The following is a 16,493-nucleotide window of genomic DNA, read 5'->3' on the forward strand; positions in this document are numbered from 1 at the left end:
CTAATTTTTGTTCTATACGAACTCAGAAGAACTTTAGATACAACTTAGAAAAAAATTAACAATCAGTTGACCGACGTGAACAGTACCTATCATAACCAGTAGAAATCGAATTAACGATCATTTTTAACGAATTTTGTACAGAAAAAATAAATTGCAATGAACCAAATAACAGCTTCTATAACATCACAGTAAGTAAAAAACAATACATAATTTATCTTCATATAAATTGCAATACTTTAATCATTCCGCTCCTCGATCCGCTGCCCGCTAGCTTCCATCACTTAAGCCGGTGCTACTGTACCTCAACTAAGCAGGGTGGAGGGTGTTTTAGCGGGTAGAGCGGGGTAACATTTTCCTGTTTGAAGGCACACGTCGCAAAGGGAAATCCTGTACAGGACAGAGCTCTAAAATTGCCCGCTTGATAGAGGTAGATACGCAGGTATCTCGCGTACCGACAGTAAAACAATTATGCACAATTGTTATAACTAGGTTTATTTATTTAATGCGGTCACGTCTAGCAATGGACGGAAAATAGCTAAGATGATGATGATCAGTTGTTATTTTGAAAAGTAAAATATAAATCTTATTGTCGACTAATAACTATTAGTAAAGAACCTACAAAGAAATAACCACAAACTATATAAGTGATTAGTCATTATTTATCCAAATTACAATAAAAAGATTAAGTTAATTCATTGTTTATAATTACGTCTCTCCATCCAAAGGTTCATTGGAAGAGACCGTCTTTAACGATAAAGCCGCTCGTTTTTTTCTCAGCGTAATTGTTATAATTGTTTATATTTATAATAAGTTTGGAGCCGTATGGTTCTGGTACAAAATGGACCAAACCTTCCTTTCTCGTGGATGTCGTAAGAGGAGACTAAGGGAACTTAATTGTCGAAGGATGGGCACCAGCGTCTCTCTTAGAATATCACCAAAAGTGCGTAACTACTGAAAACTGCGGCAAGTACTGGCAAAATTCCCCCAATAAAGGAAGGCCCATACTCAGCAGTGGATAGTTACCGCTGATTTGATGACATTACGGTACAATAAGATTAGTATTGTAATCTTTTGGAAGAAACAAATAATATTAAACAATATAGAGTATCTAATAATATCAAATTAATAATTTCTCAATCCGCCAGCCAAGCACCAGTTTGAGTTAAGAATTTGTTATACTAAGTAAAGTAAAAAAAAAGTAAAAAAATGTATTTATTACCAAAGTATGTTTTTATAGACTAGACACTAGACTGTAGACTAAACCCTGAATAGAAAGAGGTCTATGTTCAGCAGTGGACAGATAACTGTGGCAGTGGACAGTGGACTGATATGATGACGATGGTAATGAATTGCTTATCGTCATAAAAATAAAATCCGAAATCGAATTAATTGGATTATCGTTTATGAGCAAGAAAGCTAGACAGCAACCAGAGAAATGTGTTTTTAACTTTTAAGACATAATAACACGATAAATAAGTACTAAACCTTAGTCTAAGCTTATTTAGGGAGAGGCTTATGTTCAACAATGAGCTGGAGGATAAATATATTTATCACAAACTTAGATATAGCTACACACTAATAAATATACATATTTATTAGAATATATATATATAAAAATCCTATAAAATAACATATGGAAAGTATAGCTAATGTCTATAGATATAAATAGCAGCGATAGAATGTCTTTTGACACCCACAGTGCTTATAAGCGTTGCCATTTTTTGAGAACTACGGTGTCATACCTTCACACCTTGTGATTTTACCTTTAAAAAAAATGATATAAAGTATGAGTACGTGCCAGCACCAACAGCATCCTGAGTATGACAGCAAGCAGGCTGGACTGTGTGTACATTAATCACTGCTGCGCAATTTCCAATGGATTTGTACAACGGTGATTATCTGTATACTATTTAATATATAATGTGTGTGTGTACGTGTATGTGTGTGTGTAATGTGTATGTAAATTTACTACTAACATTAGTTTTAAGAATATGGTTACTAATAAATATTTAATGGCCCAAAAAAGTCCGAAATAAAAATTATTATTATTAAATAAATAAGTAAAACTATTAGTTCTGCGCACCGTACATAGGCCCAGAGAGTGGGTGCCTTCGACCACACGTGCTTCACCCGCGTCGCCATGGCAACAGTCGGCGACTGATTGCAGACATTGCGAAGTTGCGAACATCTTTCACATAATTTACTTCTGTTGTTATCTACAATTGAAACATGTGTAGCTACACTAACCTATTTAGGTATTATCCTGGTAACAAATTGTACGTTATTTTCTGCCTCATTGGTTAATAAGGTATAGTTTTTTCCCGTGTGGTCCTAATATAAAATAGGACACCCCATCCTTTCTTATAAGTGTCGTAAGAGGCGACTAAGAGAAGGCAAAGGATTAGCAGCAGCGTCCCTCTTAAAACATCTCTAAAGCCTAACTGCGGTTACCAACCCGCCTGACAAGCGTGGCAACTACTGGCAAAACCCCCCAAGGGGGAGGCTATGATCAGCAGTGAACAGTAAAAGGCTGATATGATGATGGTAATAGTTTTTTTATGGATGATAAGGAAATGGTAAACCCTGCTTACCGGTATACTGGTGGGGCACTAGTGAGAGATAATAGGTGAAAGCAGGTTAGTTAGTCCACTGTGATGAATTCATCAAGAATTAAACATCAACATTATTTCCGCGTAGAAGTCGACCAGAGAGGACATGTTGCTAGTAAGAAGGCCTCCAATCCCTGTTATTAGCAACCCCTTCATCCCTTCTTCTTCTGTGAGGCATAGTATAAAGATTGAAATTATAGAGCGGTCACAGCTCAATCGGACTACACTTAACTGCGGTCCGAGGGTCCCAAAATCGAATCCCAAGCTAAATCAAAACCGCAAGCTAAACCACCGAATTCCTACGTTAAAGTTTGATATATGTTAAAAAAATATTATCACTTGTTTCATGCTTTAGAGGACACATAAATCCCTCGTCCAGTAAACTATCTTACAAGCCTCCTTGTGTAACGAACCTTCTAGTTTAGACGGTGTTGCCCTCTAGTGAGAAGATATTAGAAAGCAATACCGTCATATAAGTAATAGGGGCATAAAAATTACTGTTTATTAGGAAGACAAGTAATGATGTGATACAAATGCTTAAAAAGAAAAGAAAAGTTGAAATTTTCAAGTTATCTATTTTATAAAAAAAAAAATTAAATGCTGACATTTCAAATATTTTATCTGTACCTTAATTTAACCTATGAAAATACTACGTCAATAGTAGACCTCATCGAAAAGTGATCGACTCCATTGAAAAATCTATTTATAAACCTTTATTCGCGATTATACTAAAACAAACAGAATAGATTGGAAATAGAAAGTACCTATTGAATTTATAAAGCCACTTCAGATCAGAGCACATTCCTAATTTATCTATGTACTTTTTTTTTTGTACCTTTTTATTACACGAAATCTTTAACACTTTTTAAACCGACGCTTATTTCGATGTGCAATACCTTACTTTGTTTTATTACCAGAGGGAGACTTTGTACAAAAGTCGATTGCTTGGGTACCTCTGTCCCATTCGTGTTTCTGCCGTGAAGCAGTTGTGTTTTTTCATGGCTGTGTTTTGGTTTGAAGGGTGGGATATAGCATGAATTTACTGGGTACAGAGGAATAACACCTGAGTCCTCGGGAATGGCAACGCATGGGAGGTATCATGGGCGAAACAGTATACTCTGTTATGTCCATAGTACTGCTCATGTCTATAGGCGACGGTTATCACTTTACATCAGGTGGGCCGTCAGCTTGTTTGCCATTCTAAGTTGTATAAAAAAAATATATTTAAATAAAGTAACATTTCATTTGATATTATGGTATTGCATTATATGATTATTTTTAGCAGATTATCAGCCGTCTACTGATGATTACTGAACATAGACTTCCCCAAAAGGGGGGTTTTGCAGATCACGATTGGCAGGTGGATGGGCAACCGCAGTTAGGCTTATGGTGACGTTTTAAGAAAGACGCTGCTGCCCATCCCTCGACCATTAAGTACCATTAGTCGCCTTTTACGGCACCCACAGGAAAGGAAGCAGTGGCCTATTCCGTGCTGGAAACACACGGTAATAGAAGATATGTATTATTTAGCAAGTATGTATTATTTTTTAAAATAACATACTAATATCTAATACGCGTGATCCCGGCATAGAATAGGCCACCCCTTCCTTTCCCGTGGGTGTCGTAGGAGCTGACTAAGGGAGGGCGAGGGATGGGCAGCAACGTCCCTCTTAAAACATCTCTAAAACCTGACTGCAGTTGCTAATCCGTCTGGCAAGCATGGCAACTGCTGGCAAAATCCCCAAACGGGAGGCTTCTATTCAGCAGTGGACATGACAGTGGACAGCGGTGATAATGATGATCTAATACACTTGTATTGACGTCTTTATGAGAATAAATTCTCTTAACGTAGAGTTCAACGCACCAACGTCAAACAGCACTAACATCTTTTGTCGTATTGTAGGGAAAAAATATCCGAACGCATCCGTAGAGCCAGCCACCCCATAGACTTTTTTTTCTCTATAGAACTCATTTAAATCTCTCCACAGATCCCCTATTTTGCCTGTGATGCACCTTGTTGCAAATTAAGGATACAACTTGGACAAAAAAAAACGTGACCCCAAGAGCCGTGGGTAAAAAAGTTTTATCTTTTTTTTTATTATTAGACTTTATTGAAATGAGACACCGGGTACGCATATAAAATTGGTCTTTTTGTGCACAGTGAAAGGGTTAGACGCGTCGGGAGCATATTGAATATATTTTTTTTAATATGCACATTACAATAAGTTAACCCTTCGCGGTTCGCGATGGTTCGTTATTTCGGTGTTAAAGTTGAATTTGGGTTTGCCTTCGTGTAACGTAATATTTTTTTCCACGGCCAACGGTACTCCACTGTCAATTTTTATAATCTTATTAATATTGCCATTAATTTAAATGTTTGTGAAAATATATGTATATGTGAATATGTAAACATTATTTATCTATGTATCATCACAATTTCTTAAGTATATAGGCGAGGAACTATACACTAGGGGGCTTTATCCTTACCTATATACGTGGTAGATAACCACCTACACATCTTTAAGGTATTATATGATATTTATATTTATTTTACCTGGTAGGTAGACCATTCTAGGTTCTATTAATAGTTAATTTTTCGATAGGAAAGCTTTAGCATCCTGATAATAAATTCCCTTGTGGTAATTTACCATCAAAGTCAAATATACACTAATTATCAATTTATATTAGGCATTTTTTTATATTTATTTTTATTTTTTATAATATATTATGAATACACAGGGCTGAAATGATTTAAAAAGTTTCAAACTGATTTTATAATTCTTATTATACATAAATATTTATTTAAAAGAAAAAAAGTATGTTTAAAAAAACTTTTTATGAAACATATCAATACAATGACTATATCCATTTATAGTTCTCATTAAAAGTGTATATGCTTTATATACCTACATAAAATATGAAAAAAAAAAATTAAGATTAAATAATTATTAACTCTAGTAATAGAAACCTTTACTTAATACTCAAAACTAAATCGAAAAACCAATGAATTGCGTATTCAAAATGACGCGTTCGTGACGAATGACGAGTCATTTTTAAAAAGTTATTAATATATTAAAAAAATCTTTAAAATCTAATAGTTTGCTAGATAGAGTCATTGTTATTACATCGATAAAGTAACTTTAAATGATTGTTCACTAATATTGCTAAAACGTATACATCTAATATTCTTTGTACATATTCATACATTCACCTCTAGAAATTTTTCACTAAAAGAGCACTAGTTTTAATTTTAACCAACTTCAAGAAAAAAAAGGACTCTCGATAGAGTATGCAATTTATTTCTTCTTCAGAGGTCCAGTAGTTACAAAGCTGTTTCACAATGACCGCATTTGAACTTTAAAACTTACGATGACAAACTGACAAACAGACATGACAAAATACGAACTTCGTATATTAACCATTAACTGAAGAACCCTAAAAAGAATAAAACATTAACAAGCGAAAGTATCTCAACGCGTCCCCATAACAACTATTAACAGATTAAATATCTGTGCCTCCGATCCCATTGTGTCATCACACAAAAATCACATACAAAAACTTCACCAGATACCATCAACGATTTCACACTTGGCACCTATTTTCTTTTATCCAGCGTCGAGTATTTTATTTCGAACGATAACTATCGCTCGCGATTCAATCTTTTGTCATTATTGTCGAGTCGAGAGCGCTTGTGTCAGTTGACTTTTGCTCGTGATGGCATAATTAAATTTACAACGGTAGTTTCGATAATGACGGCTGGTTATACGTCATACTCGTGAACGAATGTTGCCTGTAGGGACTGGTCTGCTCTGGTCACTTTTTTTTTTTTTTATACAACTTAGAATGGCAAACAAGCTGACGGCCCACCTGATGGAAAGTGGTAACCGTCGCCTATAGACATGAGCAGTACCATGAACATAACAGAGTATACTGTTTCGCCCATGATACCCCTCATGCGTTGCCATTCCTGAGGACTCATGTTATTCCTCTGTACCCAGTAAATTCACGCCATATTACGGTTTACCCAAGCACTCGACTTTTGTACAAAGTCTCCCTCTGGTAACTATAAACTCTGCACCACTGCAACTGAGGTATTTTATTGATTTATTTTAATTATGTACTATATATGTTTTAGATTTTATCATCTGTTACTGTTTATTAGTTTGTATTTACACAAATTCATTATTTATATAATTATAGTTTTTGAAAAAACAACAGCTGAGTTTCTTGCTCATTGTTTTTGGCTGAAATTGCGTTTCAAATGCGGTAATGAAATTTAAAAAAATACGATTCAAAAATACTTAAATCTAAGTATTTAAATAAAAATACATATTTCTTTCGATGGTTATATTATCTTTTCGAAGCCTAGCAATTACACTATTTCGACTTATTCAGTAAGGCATAGTCAAAATCTGAAAATGATTTGCGGACTTTTTATACAAATATGAATATAGTCAATCGGTCATTTGCGCGATTCATAAAATGAAAGGTAAAGAAATTTTCATATAAACTTATTTGCTACGAACTGGTAGGTGACGTGATATAATATTACTTATATCTATTAAAAACAACATAAATATAGGTATCTATTTAGGAAAACAGATAAATGAACATAAATATAGTGGATGAATCTTGATTTCTTATTTATATATATTATCGAAGAATGTGTAGATAACTGCATAATCAAATATAGATAACTGCAACTTATCATCCAAATCAAAATACATAGATGTCAAACATTAAAAAGTTGCAAGAGCTTAAAATTTTTAAAGATTTTTTCATCAACTTAGAATGCCAAAAAAGCTGACGGCCCACCTGATGGAAAGTGGTAACCATCGCCTATAGACATGAACAGTACCATGGACATAGCAGAGTATACTGTTTCGCTCATGATATATTTTGGATTAATTTTAGATAGATAAGCATCAGAAAACATTCCTGCGTAGCAGTCTTTAAATTAAGCCTTCAAAATCGGTACTTGTTTTAATATATATCTATTAATTTTATTCCAAATATATTTTTACACACTAATTAATAGGTACTCTACTCATCCTATAGGTTGTCTGGTAGAGAATGCATATAGCATTAAGTCCACATTTTGTACAACATTTTATTGGCCAATAATGTATAAATAAATAAATAAATAAACACAATAAAATATAAAGGAATAACACACAATTAATTTACAATATAAACACAATAACACAAAACATAAAACCAACAAAATCCAAATGGCAATATCTAAACACGCGAGGCACATAAATTTCTCGAAGCACCCGTCAGCGGCGACATGTTGTCTAAACTCCATTCCCGCCGTCACTCCCCTGGCATCGACGCACGCTCCTATTTACCAATAACCCTTACTGACCCTTAACCCTTCTACCTAAATATGACCTCTCGGACCTAGCCCCTGGTCATTGTGCACCGAATTAATCGGCTAGTATCCCCATTGTCCAGCCACTGCCCACCGGTTACGGGCGTAGGTAACTCATTGTGTTTATATTAAAACTTTTTAAGTGTCCCTCGACAGTTTAGGGTTGTTCGCGAAACTAGTTTGCGAATTTTTGGTCGGAAAATGACAACGGCAGAAACAGGTTCTGCGGCTTACGGGCGATGGATGTGTTTTGTATTGCTTCGTTTGTTGCTTTTTTGCAAAGATAGTATTTTTGTTCATTTATTAGATAGATATATGAGTGTGATTTTTTGTCATATATGCAACGTAACTTACAATACCCATACTTACCTAATGATTAATTTTGATAAGTCATAAACTTGGGCAATACCTATCAATAATACGACTCGCCATCGACAGGAAGTTCACCCTCATACCATAAAGCCTAAATGGTAACTGTTTACCATCAGGTGGGCCGTATACTAAAAAAAATACCCCTTATATTTATTACCATGTGGTCCCGACATAGAATGGGCCACCCCTTCCTTTCCCATGAGTATCGTATTTTGTATATATATATATATATATATATATATATATATATATATATATATATATATATATATATATATATATATATATATATATAAGTTTCTTATATCGTCATAGTCGTAGAATACTGACGGATCTATATATGTAATATTCGTCAGATCCGTCAGTATTCTACGACTATGGCGATATTAGAGATTGACATTTGAAAATACAAATCTCTAATTTTAGAAACTTCAACTTAACGATGAGTTAGGAAGTCAGAACTTATAACTTTATACTTATATACATTAGGTATATACATACCAAAATTAAATAATAAACGGATTTTTTTAAACATAAACCCCACAGTGCAAAAATTTAATTCCGTACGAAATATCTCGCTAAACTATTTTGCATACAGCTCACCCCTTTCTAATGGTTAACAATTATTTTTATTAACGGCCCGGAAGTATTCCCCTCACGTAAAAGTACAGTTGCATACAAAATTAAGGTGCATCTGTTAAGAATACACCTATATACCTACCTACATATATACATATACCTACATTTTCATAATAATAACAAATTAACCTAGGAACTAGGAGCAGATGGATATAAAAATAACAGAATCTGATTCGAATGGAAAAAACAAAAAAAAAAACAATATGAAAGTGTGAAGAAATACTGCATATTTCTTTTTATTTAGAAAATGTTTGATGATGATGATGATGATGATGGTATCGGTCGTTAACTATCACTGGTGAATATAGACTATTATGAAAATAGCTTTAGAATTGAAAAATTTTCGCACACGTCATATAAAAAATATACTTTTTTTTTTATACAACTTAGAATGGCAAACAAGCTGACGGCCCACCTGATGGAAAGTGGTAACCGTCGCCTATAGACATGAGACCACCGTCGCCTATACCATGGACATAACAGAGTATACTGTTTCGCCCATGATACTCCCTATTTTTTTGGATAACAAACTTTATTTTTGGATATTAGGTCTTTTTAATAATGTAAATTATGTACAATAATGGCTGAAATGATGATGACAGATTTTATACCTAATACGTATTGAATTCCTTTCCTTTTTGGAAGTCATTAAAAGAAGTTGAAATAAATCACAATTAAAAATATTTATATATTTAAGTACTTATATGAAAACAGATTAGTAGGTATATACCTACTTAATAATAGAAACGTACAGATTTTCTGTATTCAAATCAAAACTGTCAGTCAAATTGCATCGAACGGATCAACGGTAAAGGTGTGCGGTGTCGCTTATGCAAATTTTGTTCACTCCTAATCACTATTCGTATATTCAATTTTGAACTCTACGCTCAATGGATTTAGAGTCCGTAATAAAATTTAGATTTGGATAACAAAAAGAATATTTGCATAGAACAACCGTACACAGGAATTGAATATTTCACACTATATATACATAGTTCAAATTTGTCGAATAGACTAATCGATTTAAGCTTTTCCAGTACAGGATTTCGCCTAATTTGCATGGCGCATTGAAAGCGAAGTTTTATTTTTTAAATAGCCACAAAAGATTTTTTTTAATAAACAACATTGCAAATGCATGCAAAATTAGAAATAGAACATCTGCCATTTGGACTTAACCATAGATAGGGTCGGAAATGAAATTAAGTAGATAAGTATATGGCGAAAAATTTGGCACGTAATTTACAATAATCAAAATGCTTTTTTAAATGATCTTGTGATAAAAGTCTGATGATAGAGACTTGGGTATGTGAGCCAAGAGTTATACAGTTTTTGTGTCTAATTTACCTATGGGCAGTTACATTACTATAGCTTTTTTGTAGACAGCCAAATAAAACCGGCTCGAAGGATCAAATGGTCCGTCAAGCCAGCCTTTTTTATTGTTTATCAAAATATAAAATTTATTCTATATATAACTTATAATTACAACAATAAGATATACTTGTACAAGAACTAAATAAATGGGGAAAAAACAAATTTTTAGGTATACGTATCTACTGTTTCCAAATTATTTGTAAGTACTTACTATTTATAGACAGCTTGGTTGCATCTTACATGCAAAGTCGAATAAGTTACATAAAAAACTTTTATCTTCCTAAATTAATCTTTCCTGCAATCCTTCGACTATAATGTTATTTTTATCTTAATTTTTATTTACTTTTTAATAGTTTATCAAATTGTATAAAAGATCCTTTGAATAGGGAGTTATTTGTGTAATCTATTTCACAATTAGCCATGTTTTAATAAAGTTACTTACTTATTACCTACTGCTTATAATTATTCTCTTTATTAATTTAAATACCTTAAAAATAAATATATCTATAGAGGTAGGTAGTTGTAATAGAAGTACATTTATTTTAAACGACTTCAAAATAACCAGATTCTCAATATAATTGTATTTTTTTTTTTTATATTTGTTATCTCGTGACTCAGTCAGTTCTAAACCGATTTGGAAAATTCTATTTTTTTTTATCTGAAAGGAAACTTACAAACTAATCCCATAGAGAAAATTTTATAAAAATCTATTCAATAGTTTAGTTTTTAAATCAAAATAACAGGTATGTCACAATTAAAGTATTTTTTTTTCTGAGACAACCTTTAATTATTTCAAACAGGGAGACATCGGCAGCGTTGTCGCCGCGGACCTCAGTAAATTTGAAATTAGAACAAGACGCGTGCTATTAATTCCCTTTGGTTATTTTAAATTGTAACAAAATTTCTATTTACATTCAAACACCGTGAACTAGCGAAAACTAGTCCAAACAATACACTCCATTCAAAATCATTATGTTTGGCAAATGCACGCAAAAATTTATAATGCGCTCACCATTCCTGCAAACCAGTAATTCTTGTTCATTTGCTACGAACGGGTTTGATCACGCGCCTTTTTATAATTTGCAATTTTTTTTTTTTTAATAAAAAGGGTAAAATGCCAGGGGAATAGTTGCATACAGCCGAAACTGGTGTCTTTTGTGCCGTGCCATATTGTCCGGAATGACCTGTGCTGTTAACGAAATATTGAATTATTTAATAATTAACAGCATTTGTCATATATTTTGTTGCAAATGGACATAATTCATTTTTCGCAACGAGCCGTAATGCATTACTAACAATTATTGTGGTGTAATGTATGAATGTACATTTATAATACATACATATACATAGCAAAAGAGGATATAAAAATAAAAATACTTATATACCTACATACGCACTTATTTTCGAAACTTGTAGGTAGGTACGTTACCTCCTTAAATACTTAAGAGTATTAGATACATAGATACTCTTTTGTGTTTCCTCCAAAAGATTACAATAGTAAAATTATTATAGATATAAACAATTAAAAGAAATAATCACAATAAGAAAATAATGAGCGACATTATCGCTAAAAGCGATCTCTTCCAGGCAACCTTTGGATGGAGGGGAGTACCTAATTATAAACAGTTTGATCAATTATGAGTAATTAAATTTAAAAAAAAAGGAAATGATTAATTATAGACAGTATTAATAATAATAATTAATAAAATACTTTAATAAATAAATAATACTACATAGTAAAAATCACGTGGTTGCGATAGCGTAGGTAGTTTTATTAGTAGTAGGTTTATTAGTAGATACATATAACTAAGTATAAAAATTTTACATTTAACAGGTAGGTAGGTACATTCCAAAAAATTTGGATACATTCTTAGATAGGCATGTTGTATGTAACCTACCTATCTATGTAGATACTTGGGAATCATAAACAGTAGATACAAGCTAAATTATTTTTTTTCTTGCCTCATTGTCATCTTAATGATTGATCAATATTTATTGCCCATTGTAAAAATTACTGCTTAAGCAACAAAATTATTACCTAGATACCAGCATTTTTTACTATTTCGTCTACCTTGAACTCATATATCTTGTTCCCGTTTTCATATACGTAGAAAACCATGCGTTGACCCATAAGAAACCATCAAGCAACCTATAAGACTTTTCAGTTTTATCTTTTCTTCAAAAGATCAATCAGCATTATTCAGCTTATACTTTTTTTATCCTGACAAAAAAAAAATATTTAACTGACCTCTATGGAATTTGAAAATAGAATGCATAGTGCGTGCTATTTCCCGCCAAAACCCGGTTTAGTGCGTGCGAGCGCGCGCCGCCTCACACACGAGCCACGCCCCACATACGACGCCCAATCACACGTATTTATACACCCTCGCGCAACACGCATATTGATCTGCGGACACAGCTCGAACCGTTTACATTTCGACATATCACATGCTAAACACCGACAAACAATAACATATGAGATGAAACCGTCCTAATTTAAATTCTATTCGTACGCTTTAAAGACAAAATTTCATTGTTACCAGTGTGAGCACTTACAACGTGTCAAGTCTTTACAGGGGTGTAATTTATAAACCTACAATATAAACAGGAAAATGGACTTAAAATAATAGGGTTTAAAGTTTATTTTAACTTATGATAAGCTTTAGTTTACGTCCGTTATAGACTACATCAATCCGTAGCTGTATAGTCACGTCCTGACAATGCCAAGAGGATAGGATCACAAGGCTCAAGGTGACCATGTGTCACAAAATTTTAAACGTACACGGTTCTAAATAATTATTAGATAGTAGTATACAGGTATACTTATAAAATTTGACTCTATCTATCCACTTCTATATTGCTTAGTCTTTATTTTGTGTTTTTTTTTTTATGCTTAAGACTACGTCTGTGCAACAAACTAAAGGAATGCATTTTATTTCATAAAGGTAAATTTACATAATTCACTTTTGTCTTTACGCAAAGACAGGTAACGTAAGAATACAATTAATAAAATTAAGTACAAAATATTGAAGAAATTTTACTCAGTGCTGCCATCTACCTATTATAAGACACATCAGGTGAACATACTGTATAAAAAGCATTGATGTGCGCCTCTTAGGTATATGTTATAAGCATTATATTGCTTGGAACTTAAAAATGATTGCTATTTATCACAAGATGGCGCTATAATTTTCAACCAACTAGAACCAGACCCTACGGAATTTGATCATTTCATTTTCTACTCTAAAGAATTTACTTCTTATGGTTTCTATTATAATAAGTATTATTATATATATGTAGACTTTTTATTCTTACTCTGCACTTAATATTATACCTAATTTCATGAATATAAGTATAAAATATACAGTTTTAGTTTGTTATACTCTGCCCATTACCTTGCATGTTTAAATAATACAAATAGTATGATAAGTACAAAACTTTAATTTAAAAAAAAATCATTCTTGTTCAAATATATTATATAATCTTCATTTAATTCTAAATTCTAGTAATTACAAAATCTGTGTAAGTAGATACAAATACTTAATTTTATATTTTATTTACTAACATAATAAATTAATATAATTAAAAATTTTAATACATTGAAACCAACTGGTTAATAAATATGAAATAAATTAATACAAAAAAAAAAACTTAAACACCAAAACGGCACCAAAACAATGACCAAATAGTTTTGTAAATGTTATTTTGTTTATCACCTTCCTTATTTAACATTAGTATTGAATTAAGTATGCCTTAGTCATAACTTGGTCAACTTTGTTGATTAATATTATTACCGTATGTGATGAATGTACATCTATTTAATAGTAATTGATGTATATATTAAGAATACTTATTAAAATGAGCATTATTGATTGTTCTTTCAAAGGTGATGTAACTCTCAAACTATGATTATATGTGTATTTAAAAACTGATTAAATAATAAAAGAGATGCTAATAAAAAGATATAAAATTCAAAATAAAATATAATTAATTTGATAATAGCAAACTAAAATAATGACACTAAACTAAAAAATAAAAATACATAAAATATTACTAAAAAAAAAACACCTATTTTAGTCATGGCAACACAGTTAACTAGACCAATTTGATAAAATTTCTATGGGAATAATCTGAAAGTCAAATTAAATCAAAGCCAAATCAATATATAAATGGTAGAGTTCTGAAGTAACAAACTAAACAAATATACAACCAAATTGAGATCCTCCTCCTTTTTTAAAGTTGGTTGCTTAGTTTTGTTATTTTAATAATAAATTATATAAGTACAGTATCTGCCTACATCAAAAGTAAAGTGTAAGTTTTGTAGCAATAATAATGTGAGCTGAACTAAAAATCAAAATTAAATTCATGTAAAATTTTCTTTACACCCTTTCCATTCCTTTTTCTTTTAAATAATTGATTTTTCATATATTCACCATTTTTTTATCAAAAGAATACATTAAAATAAATACATAACTATTAAAAGAAACTCCATTAATCCATATAAATGGCAAAAAAAACATAATATGCAGTAATCTGTACATTTATTGAAAATAAGGTAATTAATTATGTAAATAATAGAAAGGGTATGTAGAATTCCAAATAATAAATTAGGGCTCTGTGCGTTTATCTAAATCTTTCACTGGTTCATTTATAACTAATGGTATATCACCACCTCCATTCTTCGGTACCCAGCCTGCAGACTCTTCTTCGAGCTTCCTCCTTTCCTCTTGTATCCTTTCATATTCATCTATTTCTATCTGGTACTTGGGAGTAGTGATACCAAAGAACCCTGCCAGTGATTCTCCAGCATAGTCCACAGCATTAAGTAGTTTTGTGCTGGATTTTCGGGCGTAGTGAGAGAACCAAGGCCCCCAATCCAATTGTTTCTAAAATACACAATTTTATTCAATCAGCCAGGATATATATAGATGTATTACATTAATTACAGGCTAATATGTTCCTCAATGAGAATATTCACTAATAGATATTTATTAATAATATATCACTCACAATAATTATATCACATTTTAATATTAGCTTGTTTCACATAATTTTAACTTAAATGATAACCTTTGTGAGGAAAGAAATAAACATTTTTATTTCATTATTATTCATTTAGGCACTGTCCTTTAATACCAAGATGTTTTATTGTTTTCAAAATTATTGGTATTGGTATAAAATATTATAGGAGGCTTGGTGGGCTACCCTAGGATATAATTGAAGCTTTACAGAGACGTATTCGAGAATACATATATACAGCTTTTTAAGTGTCCTGACCTTCCAGACAACAATTTCAAATATGCCAATGACGAAATATCCTTATATATAACAGAATATTCTCGAGTTTAATAGAAAATACAATGAATCAATAAATGAGCACTGTAGATACAATATTAGTCATACTCCAATAGATATGAAATTACTGTGCTTGTAGTTTATATTTGCTGGCAGTTCCAATGCCTTCCCCTACGCAAATTTTATACATAATTTCCTATATATAAAATTTGCGTACATATATGTACGGAATTTGAGTAGTAATTCAAAACAACTCTGTATAGGTAGTTTAGCTAAATCTCAACTCACAGGGTCAATTTCTTCCTTGGGAGGATTACTTTGCAAGTCAGTCACTACGTTTTCTTCCACCTCTTCTTCAACGCCATCGCTAAAATGTAACACTCTCCCAGGCCTGTTAATAGTTATTTCTACTTCTTTATTGCTGTTCTCGCTATTATCCTCCATTTTATTAAAGTTTTAGTCATTGTTTATTTACGTCCTTAATTTTTTTATTTACCATTGAGCCAGTGTTGCCCAGTATGCCACTTACACTATAGTCGATTTTTAGCCAAATTTGAAACATTTTTTCTTCAAATTGATACGATTTAATTTATTTTTGACAAATCACAAATTAATATTTTACAATAATATTTGTTGTATATTTTAATATATTTTTATACCGCTATGACATTAAATATAAAAAAAAATATTAACAAATGGCATATATACAAACATAACTTTGAATGGAAAAGCTATTAAATATGTTGAAGAATATTTATATCTAGGCCAAATAATTTCTTTTGCAAATGATACAAACAAAGAGATAGACAGGAGAGTCGCCAATACATGGAATA

The 16,493-nt window shown here is 31.9% G+C and overlaps 1 protein-coding gene across 1 annotated transcript; it reads right to left on the reverse strand.

The window, feature by feature from the left end:
• Window positions 1–13,788: 13,788 nt before the first annotated feature.
• Window positions 13,789–16,176, reverse strand: LOC113509816 (protein FAM177A1). Its single transcript, XM_026893248.3, has 2 exons — window positions 15,949–16,176; window positions 13,789–15,251 (listed from the first exon to the last, which is right to left on the reverse strand). Exons 1-2 carry the CDS (start codon window positions 16,102–16,104, stop codon window positions 14,973–14,975), a joined length of 435 nt encoding a protein of 144 aa, XP_026749049.1. The 5' UTR covers window positions 16,105–16,176; the 3' UTR covers window positions 13,789–14,972.
• Window positions 16,177–16,493: the final 317 nt, after the last annotated feature.

Source organism: Galleria mellonella, unplaced genomic scaffold (assembly GCF_026898425.1).
Source record: "Galleria mellonella isolate WM207_F2 unplaced genomic scaffold, CSIRO_AGI_GalMel_v1 utg21, whole genome shotgun sequence".
Classification (NCBI taxonomy): Eukaryota; Metazoa; Arthropoda; class Insecta; order Lepidoptera; family Pyralidae; genus Galleria; species Galleria mellonella.